General features: G+C 35.0%; 1 protein-coding gene across 1 annotated transcript in view; it reads left to right on the plus strand.

Moving 5' to 3' along the window:
* The window catches only part of Dhc1 (dynein axonemal heavy chain 1), a 402,656-nt gene extending 396,058 nt beyond the window's left edge, over positions 1–6,598 (plus strand). Inside the window, exons 77-78 of the mRNA XM_085812430.1 lie at positions 912–1,064; positions 6,026–6,598. Coding sequence (XP_085668556.1) covers positions 912–1,064; positions 6,026–6,415 — 543 coding nt within the window. The 3' untranslated portion in view covers positions 6,416–6,598. The remainder of the gene's footprint in view (positions 1–911; positions 1,065–6,025) is intronic.
* Positions 6,599–16,961: the final 10,363 nt, after the last annotated feature.

Raw genomic sequence — 16,961 nt, forward strand, 5'->3', positions numbered from 1 at the left:
ATAAATGGAAACTTCTTTCACAAATGCATTTTCTAAGCTTATGTTTTGTGGCATGGTACTGCAGAATTGTCTCTCATTCATAACTTTTACTCGGAGTTGTAATTGGATAAACCTTTCTGTGATTTTGTTATCAAATAACAAATATCATTATTAACGATGCATTTATTTTGAGGCGTTGCTAAGGTAATTGAGTAAAGTACTTTTTACATTTGGATGAACGTGGGTTACATTACATTTGTAATAAGCATATATTACTGCACCGACATACCTATATTCCATATTACGCTATTTATTTCTCATACTCTTTAATATCTTGTTATTATTATCTTTTAGATGATTAGTTTCTTTTTGAGACAAATTACTTTTCGATTTCCTATTTGATACTTGTGGTTGCTATGACTTATCCCACTTGTCTGACAGTAAGCACACGAAGTTCATGTTGACAAGGAGTGCAAGATTGCGCCCATCGTTGGCAAGAGCTTTGAGCACGATACAGGTGACAGTACGACTTTGCTCAGTTCCGCCCCCGAATTTTGATGGAGAGCACCCCGGGGGAAGGTCTTCCATCCCTGGAGAGGTTGGTGTTAGGGGAAGAGGGATGGGTCTCCCATCCCTCTTCCCCTAACAACCTCTCGAGTGATCTATCGGCTTGCCGCATATTTAGAGTGTCCCCATGCTGCACAGAAACTATACATTGATAAACAACCATGCCTTATCCGGGATTCGAACCATCCGCACGACAGTCAGCATCGCTAACACTATCCAGGTTGGGCGACATTTCATATTTTAATATCTCAAGTCCCTGCAAATATGCAATGAAATTTAATACCACTACCAAAGCCATCATTCTGTATCATGTTTATTCATTCAAATATTAAATATTCATTCTTTTGTTTTGTTCATTTCCAAAGGTATCGTGGGAATCGAGTACGTTAGGCTTCTGGTTTACTGAACTCCTGGAAAGAGACCAACAGTTCCGAAAATGGTGCTTCAAGGCCAAACCAACGAGTTTCTGGATATCTGGATTGTTCAATCCTACTGGATTTTTAACCGCCATGAGACAGGTGATCAGATTTAATATGCCTTTTTCTCACAATAATTAAATCAAAAGCAAAAGTTTTCCGTGATTTTGTGAAAAATATTTTTTAATTAAATATAGCTCTTAAGCTTTCGCCTTTCTTAAAAAAAAAGTAAAGTTACTTATTTAACAAACAAACTAATGCATTCGCGTTTTTAAATTATTTGAAATCCTTTAGTACGTCTTATTTTGGTAAAATTTAAAATGGTCTTAAAACTGTCATGATAATTAAAAAATATATGCAGCAAGAAGACCCATCCTACAGGAGAAACTAAAGTTGCTTGGCGTTTAAAGTTTCCTTCGCAAAAATGTTGCCTGACAGCATTTCCTCTACTGAGGGATATTTTATATCTAAGTTGCTCTAAGCTATTAAGCTAGTCAAAGTAGTCAAAGCAGATGACATGTTTTGTATCCAAGAGGAGATCTTCATCGGTCTCACAACAAACAACAATTTTTAAAAGTTTTCAATATCGTAATTTTTCAAAACTCACTTTTTAATTCATTGTAATAATAGTAATAATCACATGCACTCCTATTAACCACCAAAGTGTGAATTTTAAGTACACGGAAGATGAAAAAGAAATTTTATTGCATTATAATTAAAGTAAAAAATTTAATAATTTATATTCAATAAAAATCACATTTTACGTATAATAATAAAATAATGCAAAATTGTTATACATTGTATCTCAACACTTAAATATTTATATTAACATAATTTTGTTAATAATAGAATTAATTTAACACTTAATTTTAGTGTAAAAATTAGGAAAAAGCTTGTTGGTATTCGAAATCGTTATCTACTGGTTCATGGATTCAAAATTTAGCACCTATGTAAATGCCCTAAATGATCGAACTAGCTAGACATAATCTAAAAGCTGGAAAATCATTAACAATAGAAAACCGGAAATATCATCAAATGCAACGGATGATAAATTAAGCTTGTTTGTTGGACTTATCAAAACAAACATAAGGATATAATAATCTCCATAACCAGAAAAAATATTCTAGCAGATTTAGTTAATACTGACAAATTAGGTGAAAAAATGCATCGCTTTATAGCTTACAATATATCACTTGTAGTGAAACAATATTCTGTTTATAATGATATCAATCGGAAATTATGATCCAAAATAAATATCGTATCATAAATTAAGTTTTTAAAAATAACATTAACTCCAAACGGTTCGTGGAATATGTAATTCGATAAGCCAAATGTTGATTCATAAGCCGCCTTGGCTTTGTGTTTACGCGATTTCATTGGATATTGCCAAATATCTCTTCGGCGACAATTTACCCAGTCAAAGCCTCTCTAAATGAGGAGACATATCTCCGATCAAGTATGTCTGAACATCTGCGACGCTTGTCCCAGTCTGTCTACGCAGAAAAATATCTCTCCGGAGCTTTAGATACCTGTCTGGGGCGTGGTGTATTTATTGAGAGTCGTAATCATTGCTCATGACGGTATACATTGCCGCTGGAGACTTATTTGTCATCAGCCAATGAAACTGCGTATGGAAATCACGTGTCCGAAAAAACAATGTCCGGTAGTGAATCAATGTTTAACTTATTGTGTTATAAGGTTCCAACCTCTTCTCTTAAGCTATAATTACCTCGAGAGCTGGTAAGCGAATAATCGCTTTAGCTCAGGAAACAGAAACGTAAACCCAAGAAGGGTTAATTACCCCTTATTTCTCAAAATAAGAATTTATAGTCGGCTCTTGTCTCAAAATAAGAATTTAGTCGGCTCTTGTCTTGTCGGCATACAGAAAAACTCCTGTTGGGCTTGAACTCAAGAGTACTAAGAAATCAAACTTAACTAATGCTTGACTAAAAAGATATAGTAGCTATATCTTTTTAGTTCAGGACTAAAATTCTATAGGACAGGAAAGTAGCTTTAACTAAAGATTACTGTTAAAAACTTAGGCTAAACCCTACAGTATTACCACGAACTGTTTAAAGTTTTTGTTATTATTTTAACGAATTTAATTTATCATGCGATATTTATTTCCGATTTTAAATCCGGATTGATTTCTTTAAAAATATATAAAAAAAATAGAATATTTGTTCCCCTTGATGCAAGCGATTTGTTTTTCTAAGCTATAAAGCAATGCACCTTTTTTCCTCATTTGTTAGCATTAACTAAATCTAGTAGAATATTTTTTCCTGTTGAAACCCACCAAAGTAGACCTTAACTTCAAAACACTGGTGATATAAGCTACCTCACCTATATCTCAAAATCATGAAAATGCACCAAACGCTCAGTACTTTAGACCTGAACCTATGCCAAGTTACACATTAGCAAAGAGCAATGATTAGGCTACACCCCAATAATTGATTCCGGGCAACATCAGCACCTTTCATAATGCTTCAAAACACCATACGTAATGAGCTCAGCCCATGAACTTCTTATAAACTTTGGACTTTAAACTGAAAGATATGAACTCAGTACAGTCTTACCTGTACCAAATAATCCTCACGTAACAAGAATCAGACATTCCAACATATTAGCAAACTCAAATCTTACATGTTTATCTACTTGTATATAAATGCAAATCTTCCACTGGAACAATCCAAAATACCAACTCTACTGTATTTACGTAATCCAATATTGTAATGAGTGTACTCAACCAAGTGTTAAGTTATGTAACTTTGGCTAATTTTATGTTATTATCCTCTTATATTTAAATGTAACAATTCCGATGTATAACTCTACTATTCCGTAGGAGAAAAAGCATGCAGTCAATTGAAACTCTAGCTAGTTAGTGTATTGGGGCAAACCTGTTCGCTTCTTGTAGTGAAGTCTCTGGTGCTCCATGCACTTTTACCTGTTTAAGGGAATTACTACATTTTTATGTTCTGAGAAGTCTGACAAACAAGAAACGCTTAATTTATTGTCTGTTTGCATTTTATTTCCGATTTTCCATTGTGAATGATTTTTCACCCGTCTGGCTGAGTATAGCGGTTTCAATTGCGTGGCGTATTTAGCAAAGTGCTTGCCTTTTCCGTGAATCACCAGACTGTGAGTTAAAAGCCGTCGGTACAATTTTGTGATTTTTTCCTCTGAAAATAAACGTTTTATTCTATTTGTAGTTCTGTAATTAACAGAATTCTTATAATATAAAAATTATCTAAAAGTTTTTATGTCTAATATGTATTAATTTTAAGTTATTTTTAAATTATATGTAAAATTTATTATTTATTAAAGATTTATATAATAATTTATATTACATAACTAAATATAATTATAAGATTTTTACCGTCTTCATAAAGTGATAAAAAGTGTTAAAAAAATTCTTTCTTTCGTGTATTTAAAGTGATGTTTTATTTTGAATCTGCTGATCTACGATGTATGTTATATTTATGCTATATATATATATATATATGAAGTAAACGAATTACTTTCTTCTTTTACACATTACATTATTCTTTATTTATTGCTTTATGTATGTATAGATTTCACAATTAACTGCTTTCCTTTCTCAGTTCATTAATTTATTTTTTGTTTACAATTTTCATTTATTTTTTGTATTTTGCATCTTTATCGGCATTTTTAATCATTGTTACTTTCTCTCTGCAATTAAGCCTCCTATTCATTAATCCAAAGAGGCTTTGTCCCTGAAGGACTATTATTTTCGTTTTGTGATTCTGCGTTGATTCACTATAAATGTCCGTTTCACTTTTCAAGCTGTTGCCACCAAATTTTAGAGTCCTGCATTATATTTGAGGAAATTAAATAATGAAAAATCTGCTTAAATGTATGTATATTTCTCGCTATATCATAAAACAACGGTACAATAGAGCCATCGAATTTTGAATGACGTAATCGTACTACGAATATGGGCATGTGGAAGCCCAAATTTGAAATTTGGAATTTGTTTTATGATCAATTTCATGTTTTGTAAAACTTTAACAAATTTTTGATTAGCAAACTCAAGGATTTCAAAGCGAGCAATGGTACAGAAACAATATTTTTATCTCCAGCGCGTGAGACTGCGTATTTGAAATTCTAAAGGCTGTGCTCAATTTAAAACTATTTTGTGATACTGCCCTTGAACTGAATCTTATAGTTTAAGTGAGAAGAGCGTGATATTTAATAAATAAAGTTAACAGACAAAATGTTAAAAAAACGCCCGTTCTACGTAATTTAAAATATGAAAACTTTCGAATTTTTATTTTTTTATTTGCTGTTAATATTATTATAATTTATTTTAAATTAATCCCTAGCCTAGAAAATAAAGGTGTTGGCTGTTAAGCATATTGTGTCATCGATGGAGGCTTCCTGTTGGGTAGAAATCATGTCATTTGCTTTGGCTGCTCTGGTTGGCTTTCTAGCTCAGAGAAACGTAGATGCAATATCTTCCTGTGTAGACGAAATACTTTCAGGCAACATGTCTGCGAGGGAGACTTTAGTATATCCCTAGGCAACATCTTCTCGTGTAGACGAGCCTTCATGCACAATGATGACGACTCTCGACGCAGCAAGCGCAAACAAGCATCGGAGATATATTTTACTGTGAAGATAGATGGAGTGGTGCAGACGTTCAGGATACTTGTTATGTCACCTCATGGAGACTGGTCTTACTAAACCGGAAGCTGTTCGACGGAAATTTCTTCCGTGTGTTCAAAACTTAATTTATTCTGGAACAGTAGTTACTCTTTGGTTACAGAGGTTGGTTTTTTTCCGAAATTACGTGACATATATACAAAATGTTTCGACGTGTGACTTACTGAAGGTTATTTTATCAAAAACCCGTCTCATGGATTTAAGAAACCAGTTTAATGATGAATTAAATCTTCAATTTATATAAAATACGAATACCTTTAGCAAAGAAAAACAACCCAATACAAAACAAGAAAAAACATTTTGTGTCTTTTTGTCTTATAATTTTAGGTAACTTTATTTTTAAAGTGGCGTAAAGAATTCTGATTTTTTAATCATTGCAGGAGGTCACGAGAGCACATCATGGTTGGGCATTGGACTCTGTGTCTCAAAGAAATAAAGTCACGTCTTTCCTAAATCCATCGGAAGTCACCGAACCTCCTACAGAGGGTGTTTACATTTATGGTTTGCACCTGGAAGGAGCTTCGTGGGATCTGAAAAATGGTTGTTTGAAGGAATCTGTACCAAAGATTCTGTTCGAGCCAATGCCGCTATTGCATATTTACGCAATCAACAGCACTTCTGGAAAGAGTCCGGATGTATACGAATGTCCAGTATACAAGAAACCAAAACGAACAGACCTAACGTACGTGACGTCCATTGACTTGAAGTGCCATCGCAATCCTAACCATTGGATATTACGAGGTGTTGCATTATTATCGGATATCAAATAAAGCGCAGATAAACTGGGAAATAAGTTTGTACCGTAGAGGAGAAAACAAATACACAGCGTTAAATTTTATTTTAATGCTAGCAACCTACAGTTTAACTAGGATGTTCAACTCTATATAAAATATTCACACAAAAGTACGTATTTGCTGTAAGTTATGAAGACATTTAAGATTAAATTCTGTATTCTGTTTTATTTCGAATGCAAATTCATGTTTTATTTTTGATAGAAAATTAAGATATACTGATAGATGAAATATTTTGATGAATAGTTTGGTATAATATTTTAAAAAAGAAATTACTGCCTCAAATCACAGTTCAAATTTACTCCATTTCATGCAACGGTATGTTCTATTCATATTTGAGTATTCACAATATCGGAAATTTCAAAAGTAATGTGCTGCTTCAGTGTTTGAATGAGTGATTGCCATAATAATTTCTCTCTGGGAGAAAAATAGCCTAATGAAAAGTAATTGAATACAGAAAGACGAAAACATTTAAGTTGTAAAAAAGAACTGATGAATAGTAATATACAACTGCCCAATATTAAATCAATATATTGAAAGCGCTAGATATACCTCAAAACACTCTCCCCAGACTGCAAAAAGGGGTAATATTGACAAGGTGAGTGACTCATTACCTAGGACAAAACACATTTGGGTCTACATCCGAGTCAAAAGTCTATTATATGATTCTTCTGGCAAAGAGAAACAGTTAAAGGATAACGCAGCATTCTTTATTACTTTGCTGTATCTACAGGGACAGTAAGATTTACTGTTAATTCTAGTCTGCATGAGTGAAGCTCTGTAAGATAACATCCGTAGTTTATGTTCTATTTCAGCTCAGCTGGGTACGTTTGAAATAGTTTAGATAATACTGAAACCTGAATCCTAAAACTGTGAATGGAATTATTTTATCTAGATTTTAGTTGGAGAGGAATTCTAATCGCATAGGTGACTCTTGGTAGCCAAAGATAAGGTATACTTCCAGTATCAATATAAAGATATTCCATGTAGAGATATGTATTTAAACAGGGAGGAATCAAAGTTTGGATGGAAATTGGTTATCTTTAAGCTCGTTTCATCAAACGCTCAGAAAAATGCAATGAGCTTCTGGTTCCTTCAGAACGTTATTTGTGAAAATGAATGAAGAGATGCATTCCTTTTATTAGGGGATGCTGTATAACCTAACTGACCGATATACTTGCATTAGTGGGGTCACGTCACCCATTTTTGCTTATACCATCCTCGTGGGTCTATCCGTGTCTGGAGACAATGAGGAGAACAAACATTGGAAGCTTCTGTTCTTCACTGACCTATTGTCTCATTATTTAGATCGATGATATGGAGATCTCAAACTATTTGAAAATTAGATCTGTAACCATTTGAAGATTTATTTCTCAAGCACTATCGAACATATTTAGAATACTTTAGAACGCAAAGTTTCAGAATTTTGATCTTATGCTGGGACACATCAGAATAGCACTTTCAGAACAAGCGATCCTTTTCCTCTCAAGATAATTTTAAACTTAACTTCTTATAAATAGTATGAATTACTATTATCCACGTTGCATTTCAGGTACGATGATGCATCACATCCTTAATTAACATTTTAATCTAGATATTGAAATTTTGCATATTTTTGTATTTTCGTAGTCGTTTTGTCCTTGTCTCCAAAAATTAATTTTAAAATTGTATGGTAATTACTTTCTCATTTCATAGAATTCGGAATTTTAGAATCCGTGAAAGTTTTATTCTTCTGTTTTGAACGAAACAAGATTTATGCTTTCTTTTATCAATTTTCTTCCATTTCCACTTCAGTTTATTAATAAAAATGCACAAAAGCTGGCACTGAAATTAAAAAATTTAAGAACTGAAATGTAAAAATTGCTTTGAAATGTACCTAAGTTTTAGATACTTTTTATTCAGTCTTGAAATTGTAAGAATAATTTATAAATACTCTGTGGAGTTTTGTAAATTAGATTTTAGTGAGGGGAAACTATTAAGTAGGTATTTCTTGAAATTACAAAATATCTTATCAAAATATCTTTCATCTGATTCATGCTGATAACAACAATGCATTTAAAAATGTAGAACTCACATAATTATTTTACAGAACTCATCATACCTTAGCTCTCTGTCATTATTCATTTGTTTTGCCTGAATTTTAACATTAGTCTAAGGTTCATATAACTACAGAAGCAAAACCTTTAAAAGCCTTTACAGCTGCCAATGAAAAATCTGTTTTCAAGAAATTTGTAATTTGATATTACTTTTATCGAAAGCATACTTTTGTTTAGCAAGCTTTTATAAATGCGCTTAGCGGGTAAATAATTACATTAATATTCAAGTCATCTATCATTTAATCGGAATTAAATTTTTGAATATCTTGTTGTTTTGGTAACACGTAGATGATGCAGGAGAAGCGTTTGCTTGGAAGTTCATTGTTGTTGACTATATGAATTTATCATCTTTTTAACCTTAACCGACGAAGTCATCTATTATTCGCCGTTTACTAGATGTTGATACGTTAATGATACAGTAAATACACTTTAAACTTAGTGAAATTGCTAAGCATCAATTTGTATATACGAGATTGGTTGAGACATCCCACTAAGCAGGAGACTGGAATTACACGAACTAGAAGTATCAGATGATTAACGAAGGGATATCATGACAGAATCGACTTGCATGCCTTGTTTGCAAAAAGAGTTCAGTTTCCCTAACCCCATATTATTTAGTTCTCACGATCCTGCGACACGTTTTGCGTGCGTGTAAAATGACTGCTACCAGAATTATTAATAAAGGTTCAGCATCTGATCAGAGATTACTTGCTATCATGGATAACTGGATTTTAATCCGTCATAAACTTTTAAGGTCAAAGTCATCTATTTTAATAGGTAAATATGAGTTTTTTAATTATTTCTGTTGCACGTGAGAGCAAAAGGAAAACAACAACCATAAGTAAATGCTTCTGTGGTTTCAGTGGTTAAAAATATTTTGTTTTGGAAGAACGTAAACTAAAAAGAGTACATAAACATGTTTTGTTAGGTTATCAGGTTCAATGTTCCGTCTTACTATCTTCGGGAACATCCAAGGACCTGACTCGGAACAGAGAGCTTAAAAGCTATGTTCAATCGCTGTGGGAAGTAGACAGGATACACAAGAAGGGTATACAAAACCCTTTATTTTTTCTCTATTTACAATAACTTCCGTACTTCGGAATACAAAGACTCACTACTTGTGGTCTAAACGTAAAAATATAAAAATAAAACTAAACTCTAATTTAACTTTAAAATAATAAACGTGGAAGATTGGCCTTATATCAACAGGAAGCCGTATGTAGTACAGAGAACTGTGAACACTACAATACGTTTAAAGTTATCAAGAGGATTAAACCTCTGGCCTGGAAGGCAACAGCAACTGAGTAAAACTTCTAAGGTAAGCGGTCTGCTTCGACTGCTTCCTCTCTCTCGCTTGGCAAAAAGCCACAACTTAAATACTTGGCGTTCGCCAGACAACCTTTGCAAAAATACTTTAATGCTTATAATTCTGGCCGGAAGTAGAAAATAAGAAGTGATAGTAAAGATTTAAAATAAAATAAACGTTAGTAAAACTTAAGATCCTTACATACTTCCCGCCAGAGTTAATTAGTTTGAAACTGAGGTCTAAAACGACCTTGTTGAAAACTTTTAGCTCTAGAATCTAACGCGAGGCCAATCTTTTACAGTTTTCGCTAGAAACTAGAAATTTAAAAGAAAGAAATTTGTTTTTACAATAGCAGCTCCCAGGATACACAATTTCTTCATCTGCACTGCATCTAAACAGGAGCTTTTATTCAAATCTGGTTCCTTCCAGAGATCTGGAAGGAAAACTAGTTTAATGAAATGTTACATAATGAAATGGCAAGTAACATGTATAATTATATTTCTCTTAACATTCTTATTTCATTCATGACTATTTTAATTATCTCTTCCCGTGCTCTCTGACATGTGTTGTAAAAGAACACCAAACACGAATGTGTTTATGTCTATGTGTTCAACACTTCCTCCTACAATCATAACACTAACGTGTTAAAATTCAACATACCAAGACCTCGTAACACACCCTAATTTCAACTCTAAACCCTGAGGTACTATTCTGAAAGTGGCTAACTCTGAAGTGTAGCGTCAGAGAGCCTAACTACATCATTCAACCATTAACACATATTCACCACGATTTAGTCTTTTTACAGTCACACGAATAAAAAATTTTAACATTACTTTCACTTTTACCATATCACGGTATTTCTTAACATTTAAAATAACAGTTCACATTGTATATAAGAACATATTAACATGCCGTTCATTTTATACATTTGAAAACATACATTAGTAGTACATTGTTAACTTCTATTCTTTTCAAAGCAAGTGCCAATTCTTTCTACATTGAAATAATACATTTCAAAAAGTCTTTCAGACTAAAACTTCTTTCTTGCCAGAATGTTTTAAATAAAATTTATACAATAACTTTTTACAATATTTAAGTCTTTACACAACGCTATTATACATCAACTTTAGTTTCACGCGCGAGTAATTGAAAAACATAATACCAAAATCGGTAACAACTCATTTCTCGGCCTTTTGGCGAAAAAGGTAGACCTCGCATGAGGTAAAACTTCTTGAAATCTGCCACTTGCAGTAAGAATGAAAGATTAACTTAAGTTTGCAAAGTAACATAAAATTTTACTTATCTTTGTGATATTCGGACATTCTTTTCTGGGCCCAGTCCTCAAAGGTAGTGCAGATTGTTGTTTGATTTATCCTCCTTCTTGTACGGGCTCGCGCTTCAGTGCCTTCCTCTAGAAGCTTCCTTTTTTCACCAGTTCGGTCACCCTTGAATACCTTCTTTTTCGATTCTGCCTGTGGTCTTGGTCGTTTGATGGCAGCTGGTCTTGGCGGAACCGGGAAACTTCTTTCGTGTTCCTGCTTGGACCTCGTTGCTGGCCGTTCAAATTTTCCTTGTAACTTTTCCTCCGCCGCTGATGGCCCTTCCGCAGTTCGGCGACATTTGCTGGGGAGAGTCCTGTCGGATGAGTAGATCTTCCGTTTTAGAGCCGGGTTATAGTTGCCGTCATTTCTCCTGGCTCTCTTTGCATACGTCGTCCTTCTCCCTTCTTAATTCTGGGGGTGTTCGTTAGCTCTCTTTTCTGGACGGTGGAACGGCTTCTTTTTCTTGCCACCTTCAATTTTTCCGCGGGGAAACTTTCTTTTCACTTGCTCCTGCCTCTTAATGGCTTGCCCTTGTACTTGTCGTTTTTCCACCTCTGGAGCTTGTGCCTGCGTTGTCTGCCGTGCCGGATCCTGAAAAAGATCTGAAAATATTTGCATTTTATTACGATCATAGTAGGGTTTGATTTGATCAATGTTTGCGGAGCAGGTTTCACCATTTCTAGCTTTTAACACTACTACAGCGTGAGTTATTTTTTCTATGACATATGGTCCTTCAAATCGGGGAAAAAATTTGGCAGTTTTATCTTCTGGTGCTGAAGAAAGTGAATACTTAATTTTTAAAACTTCATCCCCTACTTTATAAGTTACTCCCCGTCGTTTCAAGTCATAATACAATTTTTGTTTTCTCTGTGCTACTTCAGTATTCTTCTTTGCTTCCTTAATTAGTTTTTCTATATCACCCATTTTAAATTCTGGGGCTCTTTGTTGCACATAAAATAATTTATCTAACTGCGTTATAATCTTTCTGCCTAAAAATAACTCAGCAGGAGTTTTGCCCGTTGTATCATGTTTTGCGGTCCTAAGGGCGAAAGCAAATTCATTGACATAGTTATCCCAGCTTTTATGAAAATTTTTAACATAACTACGGGTAATTTTCACTATATTTCTATTGACCCGTTCCGCTATATTTGATTGCGGCCGATACGGGACCATTTTTAAATGACGTATGCCCAGTTTTTGGCACATGTCTTCAAATATATTACTTACAAATTGAGGACCATTATCCGATATAACTTTTAGGGGCGCTCCGTATTTTAAAATATATTTATTTAAAATAGAATCAGAAACTAATTTCGCGGAGGCTCGTTTTAAGGGAACAATTTCGGTCCATTTACTAAAATGATCAACCATAACAAGGAGATAGCGACTTTTATTTAACTGACTTTTTGGGAAAGGGCCCAATAAATCGATGCCAATTATTTCATTTGGAAATTCGGATTTAATACTATTTAGAAACCCGGCCGGGCGGAAATTAATATAATTAACTGCTTGACATGTTGGACAGGACTGGACATACGTCCTTGTTAACTTTTGCAGTTCAGGAAAGTAGACTGCCTCGCGTACGCGTTGGATAGTTTTTCGAATACCAGCATGAGAAGCTAAAGGGCTGTCATGGAGCTCCTGCAGGATATTTAATCTAAGACTAGCTGGGATAACAGGTCGAAATTCGTTGTTGGAATTCGTAGTTTTTGTATAGAATAATAGACCATCTATTAGTTTGTAATGGGCCGCCCTATTTCTTATCGCCACAATATCTTGGTGGCTAAAATTTTCAGGATCCTTTAAATACTCATAAATGCTTCCAAACTCAGGATCCTTACCCAGTTCGGTTATTACAGTTTCTCGGGAATTTATTGTACAGGCTGTGAGCATTGCCACCTTTACGGTATTACCTTCGTCATCTATTTTAATTCTGGATAGGGCATCTGCTACGATATTTTCCTTTCCGGGGGTATGCTTGATTACCAGATTATATTCTTGTAGCTTGAGTGCCCATCTTATTAACCTTGGGGATAAGTTTTTCCCTGAGTACAATCTAGTTACCGCCGCATGATCAGAGTACACTGTTATTGGCGCCTTTCCAAAATAGACTCGGAACTTTTGCACTGCTAACAGAACTGCAAGTGCCTCTCTCTCGGTCGCGGAATAGTTTCTTTGTGTTTAATTTAAAGTTCGGCTGATTTTGCGAAAGTACCGCTCCTACCGCATAATCCGAAGCATCCGCTGAAATTTCTAAATTCTCATCCTTTTCAGGAAATTTCAACACAGGGGCATGCGTTAATGCTTGTTTTAATTTTTCGAAAGCACTATTGGCTTCGGCCGTTCACGAGAATCTTACCTTTTTCCTTTTTAATTTTAACAATGGTTCAGCAATAGCTGCAAAATTTTTTATAAAGGACCTATAATATGAACAAAGTCCTACAAAAGAAGAGAGCATCTTCGCCGTGTTTGGAGTCGGATACTTTTGTACAGCGATTATTTTTGATTCGTCTGTCTCTATTCCTTTCTGAGATATCTTGTAACCTAAATATTTTAATTCAGGGGCTTCAAATTTGCACTTTTCGACATTAACTTTTAGACCGGCCTCATTTAATAAAGAAAACACCTGTCTTAAATCCTGTACATGTTGGTCGAGATTATCACTAGTAATAATGATATCGTCTAAATAGATAAATGTGGACTTTCCAAGAACAGGTCTTAACACAATGTCCATACATCGCTGAAATGTTGCTGGGGCCCCTGAAAGGCCAAACGGCATACGCAAAAATGCATAAGTGCCAGACTTGGTTATAAAAGCAGTCTTAGGCACGTCCTCAGGCCTCACCCCTATTTGAAAATAACCAGTCGTTAAGTCTAAAGTCGTCATATATTTGGTGGATGTTATGTTCCTTAGAATCTCTTCAATAATAGGTAACGAATATACCGGATATTTAGTTATGGAGTTTTATTTACGGTAGTCAATTGCGAATCTCCACCTTTTTGGATGTGTCAAAGGATAGTCATTATTTTTCTTACATAAAACCACCGGGATAGCATAACTACTTGAGATGGGCGTTATGATCTTTTTACGTAGCATATCGGTGATATGCCATTCTATAATTTTTTCCTTATTCTTATCATACCGGTATGTTTTGTGGCGAACTGGCATTGAATCTCCGGTGTCAATACTATGGTTAGTAACCTGAGTAGATCCTGGAATATCACTAAATAACGAAGCGAATTCACTTACCACTTGTCGGATTCTTCCTTGCTCGTCATTAGGCAGGTGGTCAAGATTTAACATTGGCGGTTCAGCCTTTTCTGCACGAACTGGTTTCATTGTCAGCTTAAGGGACGCTTCACTAAAATCCTGCGTTGCTTGTGCGTCTGAAAGAAAATCTATTCCTAAGATTATATGTGCTTGCAGATTCTTTACTATAAAAAACATCACCTTTACTTGTTCGTCCTTGATACGGACATATAGCGGTACTTTACCTATACACTTACATAGTTCTCCTTGCGCCGCTAACACTGTCGTATTATCGGAATTATATATGCGGTATTTGCGAAAATACTTCCTAAAAAATTCTTCTGCCACACAGGAACGCTGCGCGCCTGTATCCAGGAGTGCGGCTGGGATATTATTCACCAACACTTCAATCTTCGGAAGAGTCAAATTTTTCACCATTACTGTATTTAACTTGAAGGAAGAGGGGTTTTCGTGGCCTTCGGATTTCCGCACCCTCTCGTCAGCAGAAATCCGTTTTAGTTTAAATTATTTTTCAATTCCGTGCTTTCCTTCTTTTTCCACTGGCCTTGAGACTCTTTTCCTGGATTGCTATTGAACTGTCGACGTTCGCCGGCTGTTTTTGAATGCTCGGGTTTCCTTGCCCACTGATTCGCTTTGCTTCCGTAGCCGTGTGCTTGAGTTTGATGTAGTCTTGGCGCACCAAATTGGTTTCGCTGTTGATATTGGTGTCTTCTTTCGACGTCCGCCGTTCTTCTACTTTCAAACTGGATTGCTAGCTCAAATAACTTTTCCAGTGTAGTTGGATTTCTTAATTCAATAAAGTCTTGCACTTGGGGCAGTAATCTCGGCAAAATCACTTGAATTATTTCAGGATCCGGACGGTTTCCATACAAGAGTTTGAAGACGTGAATTTTTCTTAAAATAAAGCTTGAGAGGTTTTCGATTCTTTGCTGATATATACTGAAAAGTTCCGTTTCTAATTTCGCACGATCCCTTACAACAGGAAAGGCTTTTACTAGGGCAGTCTTGAAATTCTCGTAAGTATAGGTGAGACTTCCTGCTTGACCCAAGAGACTTCTGCCTATACATTTGAACCAGTTAAGCGCTTGGCCCGTCAAAGCGCTGGTAGCTAAGGTAACTTTTTGAAATTCGTGCACGGGGTAGAGCATGAGGTGGTCATCCAATTTTTCCAAAAAACTGGTTACCGGTGAGTTTCCATTAAATGTTGCTTCTGGTTTCATCGAAGCGCGCATGGTCTGGACGATGTAACCAAATCCTTCCAGGGCGGCAGCTGGCATTTCTGGATTCTGAGCCGCTTCTGCAGGCAGCACAGGTTCTTCTTGAAACTCGGCCATGGTTATTCTTCTTCGTTGGGCGCCACTATCGGGTTCAATGTTCCGTCTTACTTTCTTCGGGAACATGCAAGGACCTGACTCGGAACAGAGAGCTTACTAAAGCTATGTTCAATCGCTGTGGGAAGTAGACAGGATATATAAGAAGGGTATACAACTCCCTTTATTTTTTCTCTATTTACAATAACTTCCGTACTTCGGAATACAAAGACTCACTACTTGTGGTCTAAACGTAAAAATATAAAAATAAAACTAAACTCTAATTTAACTTTAAAATAATAAACATGGAAGATTGGCCTTATATCAACAGGAAGCCGTATGTAGTACAGAGAACTGTGAACACTACAATACGTTTAAAAAATTATCAAGAGGATTAAACCTCTGGCCTGGAAGGCAACCAGCAACTGAGTAAAACTTCTAAGGTAAGCGGCCTGCTTCGACTAACTGCTTCCTCTCTCTCGCTTGGCAAAAAGCCACAACTTAAATACTTGACGTTCGCCAGACAAACTTTGCATAAATACATTAACGCTTATAATTCTGGCCGGAAGTAGAAAATAAGAAGTGATAGTAAAGATTTAAAATAAATAAACGTTAGTAAAACTTAAGATCCTTACAAGGTGATTTATATTGTCTTTTTCAATGTTATTTACATTTCAATTAGAAAACATTAATCCTAAAATCTTAAAAAAATATGTGAACGCCACATGAACTTATTTCCTTGAATTATTCTAATTCAATTAACCGATCTTTTAAAAAAGAGTTGAAAAATGTCATCAGAAACTGCAAATTTTGAAATTAAATGTTCAGGTCAATTTTTTTTCATATGGGAGTCAAACTTCTGATAATTTTAGTTTTTCAAAACGAGTATAAAGCTTATATATATATAAGCCCAAATATAGCTACAGGAACTGGGAAACCGCATTAAAAGCTACATTTCGTTATTTCTCAAAACTTAATTTTTTATGAATTTGACAGTGCCCAAAAACATAAATATTTTCGGCATTCAAAACTCTTTTATAACTGGAAGTATATGACTGCGATGAATGATTATGAAAATAAAGGACTTTTAAGCCGGATAAGAGGGTTAGTATATATATATTTATATCTGTTTCGTTTTGCCGATTGCATTAGAAAGGGCAGGTTCACAACTAGATGTTATAACAGTCCCACATACAAAATTTCAACGTTCTACGGCTAAT

This window comes from Stegodyphus dumicola, chromosome 3 (genome assembly GCF_044657685.1).
Source record: "Stegodyphus dumicola isolate Sdum_Otavi_A_Nest chromosome 3, ASM4465768v1".
Taxonomy (NCBI): domain Eukaryota; kingdom Metazoa; phylum Arthropoda; class Arachnida; order Araneae; family Eresidae; genus Stegodyphus; species Stegodyphus dumicola.